The 23,190-nt window shown below is 33.5% G+C and overlaps 1 protein-coding gene across 7 annotated transcripts in view; it reads right to left on the bottom strand.

Annotated features, from left to right (window-relative positions):
- Positions 1-23,190, bottom strand: part of LOC140447392 (uncharacterized) — a 38,738-nt gene that overhangs the window by 11,327 nt on the left and 4,221 nt on the right. For all 7 annotated transcript variants that reach the window (XR_011951593.1, XR_011951594.1, XM_072540013.1 and 4 more), the window contains exons 4-5: positions 21,454-21,624; positions 9,123-9,616 (exon numbers count right to left, since the gene is read on the bottom strand). Coding sequence is in view for 5 of the 7 variants with exons in the window: in XM_072540013.1 (XP_072396114.1) it covers positions 9,123-9,616; positions 21,454-21,624 (665 nt within the window). In the remaining 2 variants the exon portion in view is untranslated. The remainder of the gene's footprint in view (positions 1-9,122; positions 9,617-21,453; positions 21,625-23,190) is intronic.

Raw genomic sequence — 23,190 nt, 5'->3', positions numbered from 1 at the left:
GAGTGTCTATGCTTTTACAAATAATCTCAACGACTAGTAAGTTGCACTGAAGATTTGTGATATTTTATAAATATTTACATTTTTTTTCTTATTACAGTGTCTTGAAAAAGGAATAAAACCATTCCGAAAGCTAGACAAAAAGTCATAAGAGTGTTTCATTAACATCCCGGCCAATTTTCTGACTGCAACCCTAATAAACTGTGTTGTTTGTATATATATATATATATATATATATATATATATTCTCTTTTTTTCATTAATTGTTGTACTGATTTCCCAGTTGAAACCCTTACTGTTTCCCTTACTGTTGAAACTTTAAATTTATCTATTTTAGTCTATTCGATTGCAAATAATTCAAAAACTTTTTACTGCTCCTAATGAGATTAAAAGATCATGTAGCTGGCAGTATGGCAAACTAACGAAGCAAAAAACAATTGTACATATTTAGCATTTAATAATACGAATAACTATTTTAGAAGTCAGTAATTATTCTCTTTCAAATTTATTTATGTTTGAATGCTTCAGTATTTAGTAGGGAATGATTTTCGTTGAAATCTAGTTAAATAAAAACAATTCTGTGTCAAGTTAGTTTCTTTTTTTTTTCATATTAAAGGAAAAAGTAAAATAAGACTGCACATTTTAGTTTTGTTACAGAAATGGCTAAAAGAGCAGACAGGATTATAAACCTACGAGTGCCGTCAAAGTTAGAGGACACTGAAAAAAAAGGACCCTTTTCAAGTTAAAGAGGCTGATTTAGACAACTTTACTCTTGCTTCATCCATGAAACAAAATACCATCAGGGTACATCATAATGATGTACCCTGTACGTAGGTACATCATAATGAATTTGGGTGATTTTAATATTACAAACAAGGTCACTAATGGCACAGAAAGATCAGAAGAAGGCATCTCGTGCATGCAAAACACGAACCGCCAAGACAATGAAATGTCCAAAGAACCGGACTTCATAACCATGGAAGCAGAGATGGAAGAAGATATAGGTAGCGGTTTTGAAGAATTTATGAGTAATGAAAGATGTAAAGAAAAGATGTAAAGAAAAGAAAGTAGAAGCCAATCCTCGCGATAAGAAAACTAATATGTTGCATAGCGATGGTTGCGCTGCTCAAAACAGAAATTCTGTGTTAGCAAACGCCATCTTTAACTTAGCAATATAAAAAGATTTAACTATTAATACAAAAGTATCTCCAGAAAAGACATACCCAGATGGGGACAGACAGCATGCATTCTATGATAGAAAGATTGATTCGAAAATCCACAATTAATGTAGCTGCTGATTATGCCATAATATGCAAAAAAGCATGTTTGAAAACTCAGACTACTCAAACTACAGAGTAGAGTGCTTATCGCAAGATTTTTTTAAAAACATTGAAGATAAAATAAATTTTATCTCATCAATACGACTAGGAAAAAAAGTAGGAGATTCCCAGGTAGTTGATCTAAAGGCAATGAAATATACAAACAAAAATATATTTTACAAAATTAGACATTCTGAAATTATGTATGCCATAAAGCGACAAAAAAATAATGGATATGTAAGTGTATCCATAAATTAATCTGTCATATGGAAACATTAGAAGTCATCCAATAGGACTGCAAATCAGGAATCTTACTTCTTATATACAAGAAGGGAGACAAATGACCATAATACTTTTTAAATGTCACATGTCATCTATAAGATATTATCAGGAATTATACACCGTCGATTGACACCTTTTTCAAATGAAATAATAGGTAAATACCAATATAGTTTCAGACCAAATAGATCAACTATACATCAAATATACAAGAGATACACAAGAAAAATGTTTTGAGTATATATCAATTTCCAACAGGCGTTTAATGAAGTGAATAGACAAAAAAGCTAAAGCAATTATCTATACTAGGAATACCCAAAACGATAGTTAAATGTACTTGATCTAAATATTTACAAAATATATGAAGGGCACTAAACCTGATTGACATGAGACCTAAAATTTAAGACCTATGAATATGCCTTCAGCTTTCCCTACCTGGGCTCAATTGATAAATGACAGGAACAACAGTCAAGAAATGCCACTTATTCTTAGAGGCAATACATGCTTTTATACATACAAAAACTTAATGAAAAGCAAATTGCCAAATGGAGAGTAAGATAAGAATGTACAAAACAGTTATTAGGCCAGTAGTCATATTGAATGTAAAACTCTCAATCTTTCAAGCACTGCTTTAAATCAACTGAGAAAGTGCAAAATAATAAGAAAGATATTTGGATCAACAACCTAGTACGTGAAGAATTACAATGAACCATGAGCTAAACAAATTAATGCAGAGCACAGACGTTTATAGATTTGTAAAGTCATAAAAACTCAACTGGCTCTGTAATTTACAAAAAATGTAGGATAATTGTAATGCAAAGATGGATGAATAATCCGCAAAGAAAAAGAACAAGAGAAAAATCCCACCACAAAAGACCCTTAAAATATGGATGGACTATAAAGACGACTTTAAAGTTATGAATATCAGTCAGTGAAGAAGGAAAGTAGATGTAACAGGTAGACCAAAACTCCCAAAGGGTTGTAGCGCCAAGAAAAGAATTATGATCAGTTAGTGATTAATGTATAATAGAATTTATTGGGTGCTTAATGTTAACTTTGATGTATTTTCCATTTAAAATATATTTATTTTAAAAGCCAAATGTTTTAACAGTGTTAATTTTTTAAATCATCACACACTTCCTTGTATTTTAAACAGATGGGTAAACTATATATTTTTTGGTTAAGTTTCACGAAAGTACAAGCTGAGTATAGCCGCAAATGTTAACCATGGATAAATGCTGTTAATTATTAGAATTTGGCAATCCTCGAATCACCAGTTGCCAGATTGCTGCAATTAATCTCGAATGAGACAAATATTTACTCGTTATTGTTGTATATGAATTAAAATTCTGTATGCAGAATTCATAAAATAATATAATCAAAATATACTTTTTAAAAGCTTATTTGAAGCATATAACACATGCATTCATGCCGACACTGCCAAACCGAAATATTTTATTTCATGGCCATGGTTGACATTTGCGGCTATGCTCAGCTTGTACTTTCGCTATAGTTAACCTATTGGTTATCTTCTGGAATTTATTGGATTGTTTATATTAACAGAAAAATTGTATATTATAATAATGCTTGTGTCCATAAATTTGTGTTTATCTTTTGTCAGCATAATATCTGGAACCCAAATGAATTTGTCCTTGAGACCGCTTGAATTGAACTGCTGAATAGACAAATGCTAATCTTCATGTTCACATTTATATTTTACCAATGCTAAAATTATTTCCTAAAATATATTTTCGCTAAGCTTTGAATATTTACTTCAAATAAGGATAGGATCCTTATGTAGAATTTTGGTAAGAGTATAATTTTGGGAATAGTAGCAACACGGGTTTCATTACGTTCATTGAAAATATTGATACCTAATACTTGAATGTTCTGTATTTACTATGAATATACCGTTACCTGGTCGGTTTGAAAAGTCTTTTAAGCGGCAACTGCACTACATCACAACAAACACATAATTTTTTTTCGCCATTTGTAGGCACATTGACCACTAGCTTCGCCGGCATCTGAGAGTGGAATGTGGAAGTGGAAATAGAATAGATCAGATTAGACCTTTCTCGAAACAAGTGTAATTCCGAAATTACTACTAGCGCCATCTGTTAGCGATAAAGTGTTCTACTACTATTTCTACTTTTGACCACCAGATGTCATCAAGTGTTCCAAATGTAATAATATACTGGGTGTCTAATTAGTTTTATAAAAAAAAATTTATTCTTTATAAAAAGTTCTGCATGTTCTGAAACCTAAAATTCAATCAAATATTAAATTGTTTCAGTCATATACGCGGCTTGTCGAAAAATATGAACTGTGCATATTGTTAACTCTTACATAAAATTCATATTTTTTGACAAACTGAGTATACTTATTACTGAAAAAATTAATACAGGGTGTTGCAAGATGTTTTAACAGATTAAAATTCAGGAAGTAGTGAAGATTTTTACTCAAAAATTGCGAAATGTCAATTGAACCTAAAATAATATCAATCGATGTATACATGAAATCTGTGATGTCATCACGGGCGCTGTGACGTCATTACAATGGAAAAAAATTGAATGGATTAGGGGGTAAAGGTTAAACTGTGTAACACAATAAGTGTAAATACAGTAAATTTTCAATTTAATGTTTATTTTCAACAATAATTAATCACACTCAAAATGTGAAATAATTTTAAGAAGTGTTTAAAGTGACCTGCTCCAACACAGCAAGCTTCAAACCATCCAAGCAGTTCACGTGTACATGCCGCATGTATCATCTCTTGCATAATCAGGATACGCGCTTGTCTAATTTTAGTTTTTAAATCGTCTTCAGCTGTAGATTCTTTAGAACCTTCAGTTCTTTCGTTAGATTAATATTCTTCAAAAATATATTAACCTATTAAACGCCCATTAAATAACCTACACCAAGCATTAATTCACCCTTTATATACCATTCATCATTGACAGTTTGAAAGAGAGTTTCCCTTAACCCATGCGGATTTTTCACTGACCAATAATGGGAGTTATGGCGATTTACAATCCCATTATTATAAAAACGAGTTTCATCACTCCACAAAATTCTAGTTAAAAAGTCATGAGTGTCAGTTTAAATGGATGGTAATGGTGGCTTTTTAAAATCCTTTGAACTGCAGTTGAAGACACTCCAGTTTCTGCAGAAATGAACCCTATGAGCACATGTGGATTAACCGTTACATATGCTAAAACATTCACCAAGATTTGTTCGGCCTGTATTGGTTTGACATAAACTTTAATGTTTACCGTTCGGAAATAAACCTTGCCGCATCTTCTCTTCAACTATAGCACAAACTTCTGTTCTTCTTTCGAGAGAGCGTTCCGTGTACAGGGTTTAAGTTTTTTTCCTACATTCAGCATAAATCAACAAAATAATACTCAATAGGTGTGAATAGGAAAGGCATTTTTATTACTTCCTCCGTCGGAGGAAGATATAAAAAATAGACTAGGACAAACAAGAGACTGCATACGAAAATTGAATCCGGTACTATGGGATAAGAACATCAGCATGAAAACAAAGAAAAAAATATATAATACCATGACAAGAAGTATCCTCACTTATGGGTGTGAAAATTGGACAATAAATAAGAAAACCAAAAACAAAACAGAGATGGAATTCCTAAGGAGAAGCTGCAGAGTAACAAGAAGAGATAGAATAAATAACATGGAGATTAAGAGGAGAATGGGAATGAACTCCGACATAATAGACCACATCGAACAGAAGAGGTTAACCTGGTACGGACATGTCAGAAGAGCAGACCAAAATCGGTGGATAAATAGAATAAGAGTGGAGCCCGATAGGAAGAAGAAAGAGAGGCAGACCCCGAAGATCTTTCAGAGATGAAGTGGACGAAGCAATGAGTAGAAGAAACCTACAGGAAGGGGACTGGCTAAACAGGAAAAATTGGAGAAAACGGTTGAGTGAAGGAATACAGTGAAAACTGTGGAAATCCTAGTATATATATATATTTTTATTACTACATGAACTCAGAATATTTCAAAATTCTGTTTTAAAATTAGAATGCACGTATTAGATGATAAATGCGCGATTAAATTGAAAATTTAGCGTATTTATTAACATTAACACCCTCATTGTGATACATCGATGAATTGGGAATAAAAATGCCTTTCGTTTGACCTAACCTTCATCCCCATGATCCATTTAGGTTTCCCCATAGTAATGACGTCACAGCGCTCGTGATGACATCACAGATCTCATGTATTACGTCAATTAATAGTTTTGTATATCCAATCGACATTTTCCAATTTTCAAATAATAATATTCATTAGTTCCTGAATTATAGGCTGTTAAAAACATGAAACACCCTGTATTTGATGATTGAATTTTAGATTTCAGAACATGGAGAACTTAAAGAATAACTTTTTTCCATAAAACTAAAAATAAAAAAGTTTTCCATATGGTACCGATTTAATTTAACCCTATGTAACGAGCCATTGAAAAAAATCGTAATTGAGATAGGTCATAGAATATGCATCCCTTCTTTCCTTCTTTCGGTTAGTCAAAGTGGGTCAACCGCGGAAGATCATGAACAAAATTCTGAGGCATTGTTCTTGTGGTTTTCACAAATAAGAGGATTGGGCAACCCGATGAGTAGTCCAATACTCCAAGCAAAAGCTATTGAATTCCACACAAGAAGTTTATGGATGGAGGAGAAAACTTTTGTGCTAGTGAGGGATGGATTGACGAAAATTATTCGTCGATATAATAAATACCGGAGTAGTACCAGCGGAATGGAAGGAAAGTCTCCTGCTACCGATACTTAAAAAGGGAGACTCGAGAAATCCTGAAAATTATGGAGGCATTAGTCTGGTGAATAGTACATTAAAATTGTTAACGGCAGAGGAACAACAAGGCTTCCGGAAGAACCGCAGCACAATAGACGCAATTTTTATTATAAGAAAAATAATACAGAAGTCTATTGAATATTGAAAACCAGCATGCATGTGCTTTGTAGATTTAAAAAGTACTTTTGACAGGGTGAAGCGAAATGACATCTTAAATTTATTACAAGCAGAACAAATAGACCATCAGATAATAAGGACAATTAATGAAATTAACAAGAACAACAAGACCAGAGTTATAATGCCAACAGTAGAAACAGAATGCATAGAACTAAAAGGAGGAATCCGCCAAGGAGACTCGCTCAGCCCATTGTTATTCAATATGGTAATGAAACAAATAATTCACGAAGTAAGAAAACGACACGGATACCACATGAGAGCGCATAAAATCACGATACTACGCTATGCTGATGATGCAGTACTAATTGCTGATAACGAAGATGACCGACAAAGGCAGCTCCACACCTTCAATATCACAGCAAACAAACTTAATATGAGAATATCAGTAGAAAAAACTAAATGTATAGTGATCAGTAAAGAGCCCCGTAGATGCAAACTAGAAATAGACGGCAAAATTGTAGAACAAGTAATGAAATTCAATTACCTAGGAGTAGAGATCACTAGTGACAGGGATATGAGAACAGATACCACAAGGCAAGCATCAAAAGCGGCAAGAGTAGGTGGTTGCCTCTGAGAAACCATATGGAGAAACAAATATCTGACCACGGAAAGCAAAATGAAAGTATACAAGACAACAGTAAGACCAATCCTAACATATGCAGCGGAGACGACAAGGACCGATACAAGAAAGACGAAACAACAAATCAACAATATCGAAATGAAAGTATTAAGATCAATAGCGGGCATATCATTAAGAGACAGACAAACCAACAGAAGTATACGCGAACAATGCAAAATTCAAAATATTAACAGGTGGATAAAAACAAGAAAAAAAAAACTGGCACGAAAATGTAAACCGAATGGGACCAGATAGATTAGCGAACATCTGTAAAAACAACAAGCTGTATAGCAGAAGACCCGTTAGAAGGCCGCCAGAAGAAGGTGGAAAGGTAATGTACAGTCAACAACGACTGAAACAGAATAAGAGGCAGACAAACAGGAGTAATCCTAGTCGCGCGAAGAAGATGAATTGAAATTGGAACATTTTATTAAAAATTACAAGACATTATCCTAAGAGATGGACTGACTTCAGACCAAATATTTAACTGTGATGAGGCACGCCTTAATTTTAAAATGCTTCCTTGGAAAACACTAGCTGCTAAAAATGAAGGAACTGCACCAGGTTACAAGAAAAGCAAAGAGAGTGTCACAATCATGATCTGCAAAATTGCTTCTGATTCATTAAAATTAATATCTCTTTTAATAGGAAAATCCAAAAAGCCAATGGCATTCAAAAATATTTAAGTGAATTGCTTACCTGCAACCTATAAAAACGTCTTTCATCCAACTCCTAGAACAAGGCGTTATAGAAGCAATGAATAGGAATGATCGGCGGAGGCTTCAAGTACTGCTAAACAGGCTGAATGATGGGCTGACTTTAATTGACGCATTAAGAAGATCACGATTATTAAAGATGTTTGCTATTGGATTGCATCTGCATTGGACGCCGTAAAAGTGTCTAATATTCAAAAATCATTGAAAAAATTATTTCAGCACTGAACCTTAAAAAAAACTGATGACTATAAAGTTGATACTGTAGTTAACCTAGCCAATCGGAAACAAAGACGTCATCGATTGGATGAACGGAGATGAAGAAATGAAACTGACAGTTGACGCAATTGCCGATCTAGTTCTAAACATCAACCATGAAGAACTTCCGATGGGTTTAAGGCCCTTGAAGCACCTCTTAAAACGACGCCAGTAGTAGATGTACTTCATTTTCAACGTTGACGCAACATCGCTGCTTTAAAAAGAAGAATGAAGCAACGACTTTTTTAAACAGTGATATTGATAAGCTAAATGTTTTTATCTTCATTAAAATAACCACAGTTATTGTTATTTACGTGTTTTTCTATCAGTACAACCACTCTCAGTGTTAACCGAGTTTTTTCCGTATCCGAGGTAGTGACGGTCCCAATTACCTCGGATAATCGCGAGTCTACTGTATACAAAATTGTCTGATTTATTTATTTATAATACAAATTTAAAGAACAAAAATTAATCTGAAACATAATGAAGTTCTTTTTGTTACTTTTGTAACATATACAGGTGATCTATTTGTCAAGAATGTAATAAAACTCATAAACGAGGTCGTATTTGTCTGTGTGTTGTAAGATTTAAGTATGTATTTTAAAAACATGACCTTAAATTACGACTTTTTCCAATAATAATTGAACTAGCAAATGTGGCTTGTATATGATCAGATCAAAACGATTTTTATATATGATGATCAGATCAAAACGATTTTTATATATTGACCATACTGAAATCATCGGTATAGTTCTAGCTCCTGTAATTTTGAAAACAATTGGACAACTGGAGAATACAATATTTAGAGAAAATTTCACTAGAAACAGAACAGCACAAGGCCACCAAAATATAGGAAGACTCACAAACAAAACAATTTGAAGACAGAATCCTAAAATTAAAAGATGCATTTTTTTCATAAAAAACTTACCTCGACTGCTTTTCTGTTTCAGAATCTTCCCTCCCACCATTAACTGCAGCTTTTGGACTAACATCACCATTTCTGGGAACGTCTTCCTTTGGTTTTGATGCAGATCTACTCCTGGTTCTATCCCTCTCCCTGCTCCTAGATTTGCTTACCCTATCCCTAGATCTGCTCGCTGATTTCTTCTCCCTGCTCCTACTTCTTGACTTTCTATCCCTGCTATGTGAATTTCTATCTCGGCTGCCGGATTTCCTATCCCGACTCCTGGATTTTTTGTCCACGCTTCTCGATTTTCTATCCCTACTTCTGGATTTCCTGTCGCGGCTTCTGGAATTTCGATCCCTGCTTTTAGATTTTTTGTTTCGACTTGAGCGGTCTCTAGAAGACTTCCGGTTCCTAGATCTGGACCTGGAACGTCTGGATCGGGATCTATCTCGATCTCGATACTTACGTTCCTTGTCTGATTTTTCTCGCTGCTCCCGTTCTTTATCTTCTTTTTCCTATATTGCAGATAATCGTATAAACAACAAAATATATCAATTTAGTTAATAAAATAAATATGAAATCAAATGTTTGAGTAACGCTCAATGGTAATTCCACGTCAACTATCCAAAGTTGGTCAGGTGACCCCTCTTCATTTGGCTTAAGCTTACAAACGTATTCTATAGATACTATAAAATATAATATAATTTTTTTCCGTATTTTATCACTTTTTCTTTCATAGCGGGTTCTAGATGCTCAAAAAACTATCCAAAACTACATTTTCGATGTAAAGGTTTCGGCTGAACACGATCCCGGTGTTAAAATTAGTCCAGCTATCAAGGAAAATTCGGAAAATTTGAAAAACCTTTTTTTCTTAAAAAAAAAACATGTACTTAAAAACATCTTTTTTTATTTCAAAACTTAGTAAAAGTTGTTATAAGGTATATACTTTAGGCACTTTAAAATATTCACAGCTCTTATATCAGAGGATGAAATGGTATTACATTCACTTGAATGGCCAAATTACCAATTTTTCCGAAATTTTAACTCTTTTTTTTGACAGTTTTCTGCAATTTCTCATTCTTTTCTCAACCCAAATGCCAACTTGTCATGTGCAGTGAAACAGTGAGCCATTGAGTGAGTTATTTAAAATTTTCCTACTCGCAAATAATTTTTCATAATTATTTATTATTTTTCAAGCAAGAATAATAGTATATTACATAACGAGAGTTGTAAGAAGCTTATTACATGTGAGTAAAGAAGTTGCGCGCGAGCCGCGTAGCGACGAGCACAGAAATTTTACAAGCATGTAATAAGCTTACAACTCAAGTTGTGTACTATACTTTTTCTACGATTATTTTCATTTATAAAAATAAAAAGTAACTTTAATTTATTTAATAAAATTCGGAACATTTATTTATAATAATTAATAGTAAAATTTTGGCAATTATTTATAACTATACCCTTATCCGAGTTTGGCGGTTGTTCAATAATACGTGGTGAATGGTGAGATGACGTAAACTGTACGGTGTGTTCCTTTTGAACATTGGTATTTTCAGTATATGTAAAGGTCTGTAAATTACTTTCAATTGAATTTATAACTCTATTGGCTGTTGACGTCTTATTATTTATTGACTTATCGACATATCCTTCGGCCGTTGTTGAAGATTTTCATTCGCCATGTCGTTTAAGAGCCATTAAATCACCACCAGCATCTACCACAATAGTGGTAGAAGTTCGTCTTAAACACTGACCTGTGTACATTTTGGGATCTGGTAACTTTAAATATTCGGCTATTTGTTTAGGAACACCGCCTATATTGTTTAATCCTACCACCTGTTTCGTACATTTAACTCTTTGATAATTAAGAAAAAATTGATTTATTTGCGGATCGCTAATCTGTAGTCGAATTTCTATATATTGTTTGCAGATTTTATAGAAATTTGCAGAAAAACGAAAGATCTACATATTTTGGTTTTCGTATCAGGAATTTTAATCAATAACATGGTATTTAAATCATCAATGTCACAAATTTTAAGATTTTTTAATTCTTGTTTCCTACAAGCTCCACATATTCCAATAATTGCAATAACCTTAAAATAAAAGTATTATAAGTAGGCACATTTATGTTAATAACATACCTTTATTAACAAGTACTGTACATCAGGAGCTCCATTTAAAAAAAGTTTTATTTCATCAGGATGTAAAATTTTAGATTGTTTGTTTTTAAAACCTTCTGATTGCCTTTTTAGATAAGCTCGCAATTTCGGGTAATTTTCAATATTAACATTATTTTTCAAAGTTATAACACTTCTTAGCATAGAATATATTGCCCATAATGAGGATGGTTTAAATTTCTTAGCGATTTCTCCAAAATAAGCCAAGAGTACGTTTTCAGAAAATGAATTTACATTATTTGTTGTACGCCAATCCATAAATTGCTGATATACCTTTTCATATCTTCCTCTAGATTTTTCTGGTAATAGGTTCTCGGTAGTGTTCGCAGCTAACTGCATAATATTGGGTGGTGTGCTACTAAATTCATCTTCACTAGTCGATGAACTCATTTTATTTATCTGTATTTAAATTACCACTATATTTACACTGACAGATTAATAATTTTTAATCTGTCAAAATAACGTCTGTTTATTCGTTTAATAAGGAGAAATTGCAGAAAACTGTCAAGAGTTTAAATTTCGGAAAAAATGAGAATTTGGCCATTCAAGTGAATGTTATACCATCTCATCCTCTGATGTAAGAGCTGTGCTTACGTTTACCTTTAAGTATATACCTTAAAATGTTTTTTTTTTAAGAAAAAGGTTTTTTACATTTCTCTTAATAGTTAAGTTAAGTTTAATACCGGAATCGTGTTCTACGAAAATTTTTACATCGAAAATGTAGTTTTGGGTTTTTTTTGAGTATCTAGATCCCGCTATGCAAGAAAAAGTGATAAAATACCAAATTTTTTTTGGAATTACCCATGTTATTTTGGATCTGGAGGGTTGAAACTTGGTATATCATATTTCATAGCATAGAATACGCCTGTAAAAAATTTAAGTCAATTCTAGAGGGGTCGCTTGAACAACTTTGCATAGTTCTTCCTTTTTTCTGATAGATACCATTGCCTGTTTCTTTTATCAAATCATTGAAGACACAAAATTTGTTCTGACTTTGTTGGTCGATGAATTATGTTTTTCGGGAACTTGGAAATGGCAAAATATAAAACTAGCATCAGTGCGTATTAAGGCTCAACTACGCTGGTGAATTTACAAGCTACTCGCCCTCTTTTTCAAAAGCAGCTCGTCAACTAGTTGAAGTCCAGTGTACTCGTTCCGTTAGCTGCTTGTAAAAAAACCGCGTCGGCGACGAAGTTGAACTGCCGGCTTCTGAGCGAGCTAGCTTGTAAACTAGCCATGTGTACTCACAGTAGCTTGTGCACAAGAGGAGTAAAATAATTTATTGTAGTTTATTTCAAAGAATTTATTTTATGAAATCTTTTACATAATCTGTGAAAACGTATTAGTCATCGCTCCTTCGTCGTTTTGAAGAACCAGCTGCGGAAGCCATTGATTGAGGAGACTGTTTGACTGACGCATCATCCAATATGTCCAACTTAGCACGAGTAATACAATTTTGAATATCCTGCTGCAGCAAGATGGCTGCTCGCTTTGGTAACTGACGGAGTTCACTTGCTACATACTTGCCAAAGAGATCAAGTGGCTTATCCACAACAGTATTTTTTACAATGTCGTCCAACTTCTTAATTAGTTGGGGTATCTCCTCATTGTCGAATTTATCAATTTCTACATTTTTTCTTAACGGCTCAGGTTGCTCAATAAATCCAGACGAGTGAGCGGTATTTACTTTAAAAGTGGAGTTGGGAATGCCAGACATAGCGAGGTCAATGGTGTCGGCTGAATTTTGAGTTTGGTTTAGTTCCTGAAAAAAGAACAAAATTGATAATACATTAGATTTTAATTTATTCATTAAAACATAATGTACAACATAAGTACTTAAAAACATTATTGTCCTTTCAGGTACTAAAAACAATATTGAAGATTGGAAAGAAACTGAAAGAGCAAGAAGCATTTAATGCGATAGAAAGAGCGGCACAAAACAGTGGCCTAAACATTAACGAAATAAAAACCAAATATATGAAGGCCAGCAAATCGACAGCCAAAGAAACCTACAGAATCTGACAATAGGAGACTATAACATCGAAAGCGTGAAAAATTTTACAAATCTAGGTTCACTAGTTACCGCAGATAACAATGTCAGTGAAGAAGTTAAGAGAAGAATCCATATCGCTAATAAAACATATAATGGACTAATTAAAAATCTCAGATTTAACAACATCACAAGAAAAACCAAATGCAAAATATACAAGACCCTGATAAAACTGGTCATTGTATATGGATCAGAGATATCGACACTGTCGAAAAGCGATGAGAACCTATTAGGTACGTTTGAACGAAAAATCCTTAGACACATATATAAGGGGGTGAAAGAAAATGGCATATGGCGCAGAAGATATAATTTTGAACTATACACAGCATACAATGAACCCGAGGTCATAACATCCATAAAGATAGGACGACCGCGCTGGACGCGTTGAACGGATGTTGGAGACTGAAACACCAAAACATATAATGAGGCAAACACCAGTAGGGAGAAGGTCAAAGGGAAGACCCAAACTTAGATACATGGAACAAGTAGAACAAGATCTGAAAACACTTAAGATTACCAACTTCAAAAACAAAGCAAGGAACAGAATAGAATGGCGGAAAATACTAGAACAAGCCAGGACCCAGAAAGGGTTGTCAAGCTACTGATGATGATGATGATAATGAAAGAAACTGAAAAGTTACTCCTCCAGCGCTGGAATGTCCCTGTAAGCTTTGGTACGATGTATGGTAATTACGTTGTAATCAAGAGACGTCCCTGTTCAGGTTCATTTTACTAAAATTACAAGAAAACCTACAGTAACATACTATTTGCTATGGTTGATGCAAATTATTGCTTCAGGTATATTGACGTAGGAAGAAATGGTCGAGCAAGTGACGGTGCAGTCTTTAGGGATAGCAATCTGAACATTGCAATGAAAAATAATTTTCAAAAAAAAAATTCTGTTATTATCTGAGACGACGCTTTTCCTCTAAGACTAGGTCTTATAAAGCCATTCAGTAACCATTGACTAAGTGATTAAGAAAAAATATTCAATTATCGTCTTTATCGCGCCAGACCGGTGTCAGAGAATGCTTTTGACACACATGCCTGGTGATTTAGATTGTTTTCAAGGCCCATAGAGTTGAAACCTGATACTATCGATAGTTGTTTGGCTGTCCCAAGCCCCAAGTCACTATACATAACAAGCAGTGGACAGAGAAGATTTTAACACAGGAGATACAATACTGGGTGAATGGAGACAAAATATCAACATCCTACATCCAGTGACGAGGCTAAACTAAATTTCAATAAGCGATGGAGACAGGGCGTGTAAACAATATAATTATTTTTAACTGTTAAAGATGTTCAAAATTTATCTACTCGTTCCGATAGTAAAAGTACATTATTCAAATTAGTTTTTATTGCAAAGTATATAAATTATTGTAATCAATGAATACATAGTTGGTGAAAAAATAATCATATTAATTAAATTAATGAATAATTTAAACGATTATGCAAGTAACGATTATCCAAGAATATTCAAAAACTAAACGAAATAGCCATCTCTACTTTGCTGAAAAAATTGCTACTCGACGTCGTCGGCAACTTATACTGGTTCGTCGGCTTTACTATTTTGATATTGAAGTATTGTTTTGAATCGATTTGTTGGTAATGTTTTGTCGTTTTGATGGTTAAAGGACAATTTATGTTTATGCTGTTAATATTGAACTAGTAATAATTATTATTTGTTGAGCCTTTTAAAACTATTTAAGTATGTATTTAGTTTTATCTGTATAACGACTTTAAACAGTATACGTGATTACTGTTGTTAAAAACTAAAATGTCGTCCACTGATTCTGCTGATGAATTAGTTGAAAATACATGAAGTCCTCCTCGAAAACTATATACAAGAAGTCCTCTTAGCGCTGAAGTGAAAGAAATAATTTTAAATGTGTTTAAATATGAAACAATAGAAAATCCCAGATTAGTAGTTGAAGATATTCTACAAAAAGTGGTGAGTAAAGTTGGAGTTTGCGATCGAAGTGTATTTACGATGATTAAGGAATATAAAACTAATTATCAATTCGCTGGACCAAAAGTTTGTTTGACAGAGAAAATAAAAGTTTGTTGATGTTGACAAAAATGCAATTAGAAGACAGGTTAATAATTTTTTTATGAGAAACGAAATACCCATCGTGGATAGAGATTTAAAGGAGGTAAGCGGTGACCCAGATTTGTCAAATTTTATAGAATATTTAAAAAATTTTATTTTCAATGTCAATGCAGGGGAAGAAACGCCATTTTGAGAAGAGGAGCGCAAACTTTATTATCTGGATGAGACATGGTTAAACGCTGCGCTTACAAAATATAAAATATGGGTAGACACTACAGTCAAATTATCTAAACAAACTTTTTTGGACGGATTAACAACGGCATAAAGAAATCCTTCAGTTAATTTATTATACTCTACATATTTCAAATCTTAAAACTTACAAATACTTTAAATTTTTAGGAGAAGGTAAAAGACTTTGATTATTTGTCATATTGGCAGCGACAATGGATTTGTTCCAAATGCCCTCTGAGCAATTGAGTCAAATAAGTCTGGTGATTACCATGAAGAGATGACAGGTCAACCTTTTGATAATTTGCTTTCCAATGTCTTACTAATATTAGAAGACAAATTGGGTCAAAACAAGAAGACAAAACCTCTGTACCAAGGTCAGAACTATGGGAGACAATGTACAAATTAGAAATACAGACGGAGCTCATAGAAGCTACAAAAGCTCTGTATAAAGAAAATAAAGTGTCCATTAAAATGGGAACAAGAATCATAGGAGACTTCACCACAACAAAAGGGCTCCTGCAGGGTTGTTCCACATCTCCAACCCTATTCAAAATATACTTAGAAAAAGCCTTGACTACATGGAAAAGAAAATGCGAAGGCATGGGAGTACCGGTACGGAACGAATACCTATATACGTTAAGTTTTGCAGACGATCAAGTAGTGATTGCACAAGACCAAGACGACCTCAGCTACATGATGAAGAAACTACAAGAAGAATATACCAAGGCTGGCCTAGATATTAACCTCGCGAAAACAGAGTACCTATCTACAAGTGAAGAAGACATAGAAGATCTACAGATTGATGACAACGTAACAATCAAAGGAAAGGATAAATTCAAATACCTGGGGTTTATAATCACGAAAAAGGCAACAACAGAGGAAGAAATTACAGAAAGATTAGGACAAACAAGAACAGCAATCCGACAACTTAACTCAGTATGGTGGGATAGACACCTAAATATGAAGACAAAAACGCAGATTTATAAAACATTAGTGCGAAGTATTATGACATATGGGACTGAAAATTGGATCATAAACAAGAAAAACAGCAGTAAGATAGTAGCAACAGAGATGGAATGCCTGCGAAGATGCTGCAGAGTAACAAGAATGGATAGGAGAAGTAATGACGAAATAAAGCAAAGAACATCAATAGAAACAGACATACTAACATATATAGAACAAAAAAAATTAAAGTGGTATGGACATGTAAGAAGAACTAGCGACAGCAGATGGATAAAGAGAATAACCGACTGGAGCCCCATAGGAAGGAGGAAAAGAGGACGACCCCGAAAATCCTGGAGGAACGAAGTAGACGACGCCATGAGTAAGAGAGGACTAAACGATGGAGAATGGAACAACAGAGAGAGATGGAAACGGTTGAGCGAGGGAAGGCAGTGAATACTGTAGAATCCCTAAATATATATAGAAGACAAATTGGTCATTGTTCTTGATAATACAACATACCATTTTCATAAAATAGAGAAAATACCAACAAGTGCATCTAAAAAAAGCAATATCCAGAATTGGCTCCATTCCAACAATATAAAATTAGATTAACATATGCTTAAAGTACAGCTTCTTTCAATTGTAAACAAACAAAAAATTTTATGATAAATACGTAATTGATAAAATGGCAAAATCCCAGAATAAACTGGTATTGAAACTTCCTCGGTATCACTGTGAGTTAAACCTCATAGAACTCATCTGGGCAAATATTAAAAATGATATTGCAGGAAAAAATATCATCTTCAAATTTTCAGATGCCAAAGATCTATTTTACAATTAAATTTCATAAATTACACCAGAAAGTTAAAGGCCTATCTGCTAATGTTTACGTCTCCTGCATAGGTTATTGAAGTTTAGTATAGGCAGTAACAATGCAAGCCAAATTGCCAAAGGAATCAGACAAGCATACATCACATACTTCATGGAACAAAATACTCTGCTATGGTAAGGGAAGAAACTTGTACTTTAAAGGGCATAAGCAATTTTTAAAAGCTTAGTATACATTTGTATTGAATTATAAATTCATTAAATTTACTTACCAAATTTGATGTATTGCTTCCTGTTGCTCACTCAACTTTCGCACATAAATAGCATCAGTTCCACAGCCACTCTTTTAGTTTTTTGGAAGGATAGCTTTCTTGTCACGCAGAGATGTGAAAAAATAAATTCGCGATGAAACGCAACGATAAGAATTGTAACGAAAGATCACGCGACCACATACTACCTGACACAGTTAACTCAATCCCATGCATGTTTCTTTAATGAAATACAATAAAATAAAATAAACTAAAATAAAATTTAAATAAAATGAAATAAAATATAATAAAATAATAAACCAAAATCAAGCATAATAAAATCAAATTAAAATAAAATAAAATGTAATAAAATTGAAATAAAACAAAACAAAAAAGAAGAAATGGATCGAAGAATTACTGCAGGAACTCGAAGCCAATAGTAATGACAATGCAAGACTATACAAATACATAAAATCACAGAGAAAAAAAGAGATACCGGCAAATATTGGAAAAATGGAATGGGAAACACACTATAGAGAACTGTTTAAAAAGAAAGACGAGGCTGAAAATGCAGAAAATGAAGAACAAACAGAAAATAGAAATGGAGAACAATCAGAGCCTCCCTCATACAGCGAAGTATTGGCGACCATAAACAGATTAAAGACAAGGAAAGCAGCAGGACCAGACGACATTATAAATGAGTTCTCCAAGAAAGGGGGAGAGGAACTAGACCACAGAATGCACAACCTAATAGAACGAATATGGGAAGAAGAACGCATGCCGAACGACTGGAATTGTGGTCTGATAACACCAATCCCTAAAAAAGGCGACAAGACGAAATGCACTAACTACAGGGGAATCACGTTATTAAATACAATGTACAAAATATTAACTAATTTGATCAGACAAAGAATAGAAAGAGAAACTAGAACAAAAATAGGTGAATACCAACATGGATTCAGGGAAGGTAAGTCAACAATAGATGCAATACACATTGTAACGCAAATCGTCGAAAAAAGTTACGAGCACGGAATAGATCTACATATACTGTTTATTGACTACAAGCAAGCTTTTGACAGTGTAATAAGGGAGGAGCTAATTAAGGATATGAATCAATTAGGCATCCAAGAAAAACTAATAAGTCTCACGAAAATGACGATGAAGGAATCCAAGGCACGAATCTTAACAAGGGAAGGCCCGTCAGATGAAGTACACATGGAGGTAGGTGTCAGACAGGGAGACTCCCTGTCAACAACATTATTTAACATTGCCATAGAGGGGGCAGTAAGAGCAGCCAAAATTATGGGAACGATTATCGAATCTTCAGCCCAACTGATAGCGTATGCAGACGATATTGCACTGGTTACTAGAGATTTATAAACCATGCAGAACATAATATTAATACTAGATAAAGAAGCAAAGAAGAGAGGGCTAGTAATAAACCAAAGCAAAACGAAATACCTCAAGTGTTCAAGAGAGAATACGAACATAGAGAAAGAAATTAAGCTTGGTGCATATACATTTGAAAGAGTACACCGTTTCAAATACCTGGGAGTGATGGTGAATGACAGAAATGATAGAAAGGATGAAATAAATGAACGCATCCTACTGGGTAATACAACCTACTGGAATTACCAAAAATTCCTGAAAGAAAAGTACATTAGTAAGAAAACCAAATTAAAAATTTACAAGACTGCAATCAGGCCAGTGATCACCTATGGTGCAGAGACGATGTGCCTAACACAAAAAGATGAAATGAGGTTGGAAATCCTAGAGAGAAAGATAATTCGACGAATAATGGGACCGGTGGGAATAAGTGTAGGCGAATTTAGAAGATTAACCAATGAAGAAATTAAAGAAGTCATCGAGGGTGAAGACATAATCAAGTTCGTGAAGACGCAAAGGCTCAGGTGGCTGGGACACACAGAAAGAGCTAACCGAGACTCTACCCTAAAGCGAATAACTGGATGGAGACCAACAACAAAGAGACCAAAGGGGAGACCCAAAACAAGATGGAGAGATCAAGTCTTAGGAGACATAAAGAAGCTGAGAACCTACAATTGGAAGGAGCGCTGTAAGGACCGGAAAGAATGGAGGAAAATTGTAGACAGGGCCAAGTCACACACGCTGCTATAATAATAAAAAAAAACAACAGCGGACTGATTCTCCACAATAAATAAATCAGAGAGCCCAAAAGGGCGGCAAACACTCCGCCGGGAGTGAATAAGCCATGATGATGATGATGAAAATTGAAATAAAATAAAATAAATTAAAACAAAATAAAGTAAAGTAAAATAAAAAAATTAAATAAATAAATTAAACACCATCGCACCGTGCATAAGAAAGCTATGCTTCCCCTTCTCGTTCAGTCCGGGAACTATATAAATATCATTAAGCTAATAGCAGTAAACAATGGGTACAAGGAACAAACAATAAATAAAATTTTGAATCAGAAACTACATATGAAAGCCCTGAAATTAGTATTTCTAGCACCAGAAAAAAAAATCCAGTACCTTCTACTCAATTACATATACAAACACAAAATTTAAATTCTATAAAGTATGTTTAGTAGGTGGAGTGCTTTTTTATATATGTAAAAAATTGTGTCAGATTTTAAATTTCAATTAAAAAAAATTAGATTGCAAAATTATGTGAAATCTATTAAATCAACTTTAATAAAAATTGGTAGATGGTTTAATTATATTACAAAGATTTTCTAGGTGAATTATGAAGGTCCTATGGTTTAATTATATTACAAAGATTTTCTAGGCGAATTATGAAGGTCCTAAGTGCAATCTGGTTGAAAAACAGTGAATGAGTAAAGGCTTGTCTCCTCTCTTTTTTGTATTTATTGCCATATGTATCTTATAGAAAGTTCAATTATCGCTATTTTATTTCATTACGGCTTTGTTCCAAAATTGTTTAAGTTATAAAAAAAGAAACTAGAAAAAAAGATGTATTTAGTAATTTTTAAATATATTAATTTTTTATTAATATTTGAGAGGGAGGAAAAGTCAATTATTATTATTAAAGTAGTCACACAGCTTTTTCTGCAATAATCCACCTCAAAACAGATCCACCTTGTTCTATAAGCACTTTAGAAATTCCTATGTTATTATTCCATAGAAATTCCATATTATGTTTATAAACTGACAAAGCTATTTTTAATTTTGCCTAATTGTAAGTGCGCAAAAACATTCGATAATTAATGACAATCAGTGACTCACACACACCTTATTTAATAACAGAAGATGTTCACAGAAGTTTTTTATAGTTGGCTACTAAGTAAGTAGAAAATTGTGGCTTACAAAGCTTTACAAGCCGGATAGTTAGTTTGTAAAGTCACCCCCTATACTTGAGCCTATGACATGGATTTTCCTTACCTTTAAACGCTAAGAAATTTATGTGAGGCTATGTGTGTTGAAGTACATTCTACATTATTTATGTTTTAGTAGGGTTTCTAAGATGAATTGTTTATCTTATGTATAGTAAAATACATAGAAAGTTACATGAAAACCAAATTGGAACAGCATTAATGGGAGGAAATTCTGATTTTGGACTATTCAATAATAATTTTTGTCTTTTCATCACAAAGTTATTTCTTAAACAAATTGTTCCCAAGTCTTTCTTTTTTCCAAGTAATTACCCTCTCGTCTTTTTTTTTATATAATTCAGATAATGACTCCGAATCAGATTCTGAGTTTAATGAGTTTAAAAAAAAAACATGTATACACTATAGAAAACAGTAGGAATCTAAACTGAATCAATGTAATCAGTAAAAATGTAGTTTCGATGAACTGTGAAACAAAAAAAATCTTTTTACCTTTTTTATGGCTAATTCTTCTCTTTTTAGATTGATGAATGAAAATGGAATTCCTTTGGGATTTTCCTGAGCTGATATTAGAAGTTGCCATAGTTCCGTCATGAATTCCATTGAATTTTTGCTTTGTAAGAATCCAGTCAAGTTGATCTGCATCTTCTTAGGATCTGGAAACTAAAGTTTGAATTAATAAACTAACAAATTGACATGAAAAAGGTTTGGATGTGGATGTTTACTAAACTATAAGCCATATTCACATCCAATACGTGATTTGTGTACATTTTTAAATTATCAGCACAATGGCCATTTTTCATTTGATACAAAATTTCTTGCCCTAAATTACTCATGTGTTAAAGACAAGATCCTACTGATTAATAAGACATTAACTACACTGCTGTGTACTAGTGATGAGAAGGTCACGAACGATCCGTTCACAAAGATCTGATCTTTTCGAAGACCGTGATTGATACGATCACATTCTGTGACCCTATCGTTCGAATGATCCTCTGAATCATGCCTATGAATGACGCTGTGTAGTGTTTACGAAACGAACTGTGTGATCGCGACACGTTGCTCTGTCAAATTAATGCACGAACCGCGAACCGCAAAGGATCGTTCAAACGCTGATTTCAGTTTCCCAGAACGGCAAAACCCTTAAGCTGCAAAACTGTAAAATTATAAACATTCGAATTGTCGAGTCAATAGTCCCGTAGTATGTTCTATTTATAAATTTATAGGAAATAAAATCCATTTTAAATGTTGCATTATCATTCATCCATGAACATAACAATATGGAATTTGTAATTTTACTTAACTTTTTCAGGTATTTTTTTTATGTTAATGATTTCTGAAGATGATTTGAGAAATACAAAACTTAATGTCGGCCTTAAACTATATTTCATTCTTAAATTTATAATAACAATATCGAATTCTACAAACAACAATATAATTAAAGTTGTTCTAATGAAAGAATCTCTATAAACGGGTCCTGCAATATCATTAATTCATATACTCCCAGAGAAAGATTCGTAAACATATCAATATTAAACTCTACACACTTGACCTTTACACAACAAATTTAATGAGTCATTCATATGAACGGCTCATTTTAATGAATGATCTGGAAGACTGGGGTCACCGAAACGAACCAGGGCTTCCCATCACTACTGTGTACTGGAAGATAATTCATTTTTGCTGCAGCACTTTATTTCAGAATTTAGGCACCTCTGTGGAACCAACTTTTTTAGTAGCACAATGCAATATGCAGATGTCAAATGCTATCATCCAAATAGACTGAGAAATAAAAAGACGCCATATGGCGGCTTCCACAGCGGGTGGTTAACATAACTCTTACTCATTTCTATGAAAAATCAAAAATTTACAGTTTAACTGATTTCTACAACAAACTAACTCTTCATTATTGAGTTCAGTGAATCATTTATTTGTGATTATTGAAACTTCAAAATTAAAACAAGTTATTGGACAAATATTGTTAGCTAACTTCCTCCATTGGCTGCAATCCTGTGCCAGATGGGCAGTTTTACCTATTTTCCCACCAAAGTGTTCATTTGGTCTGTCCATTTTGTTGGATCTTCTTCTTGGTGTTTGGCATTCTACTAACAGATAGCAATATTTTGTTCTATATGAAGTTGAAAAATGGGTGATACTAACAAAATATACAGGGTGTTTCATTAAGAATTGCCCATATAGTAACTGGAAAAACCTTAGCACAAAAAAAGG

This window comes from Diabrotica undecimpunctata, chromosome 8 (genome assembly GCF_040954645.1).
Source record: "Diabrotica undecimpunctata isolate CICGRU chromosome 8, icDiaUnde3, whole genome shotgun sequence".
NCBI classification, from domain to species: Eukaryota; Metazoa; Arthropoda; class Insecta; order Coleoptera; family Chrysomelidae; genus Diabrotica; species Diabrotica undecimpunctata.
This window is presented reverse-complemented; position numbering and strand designations above follow the sequence as displayed.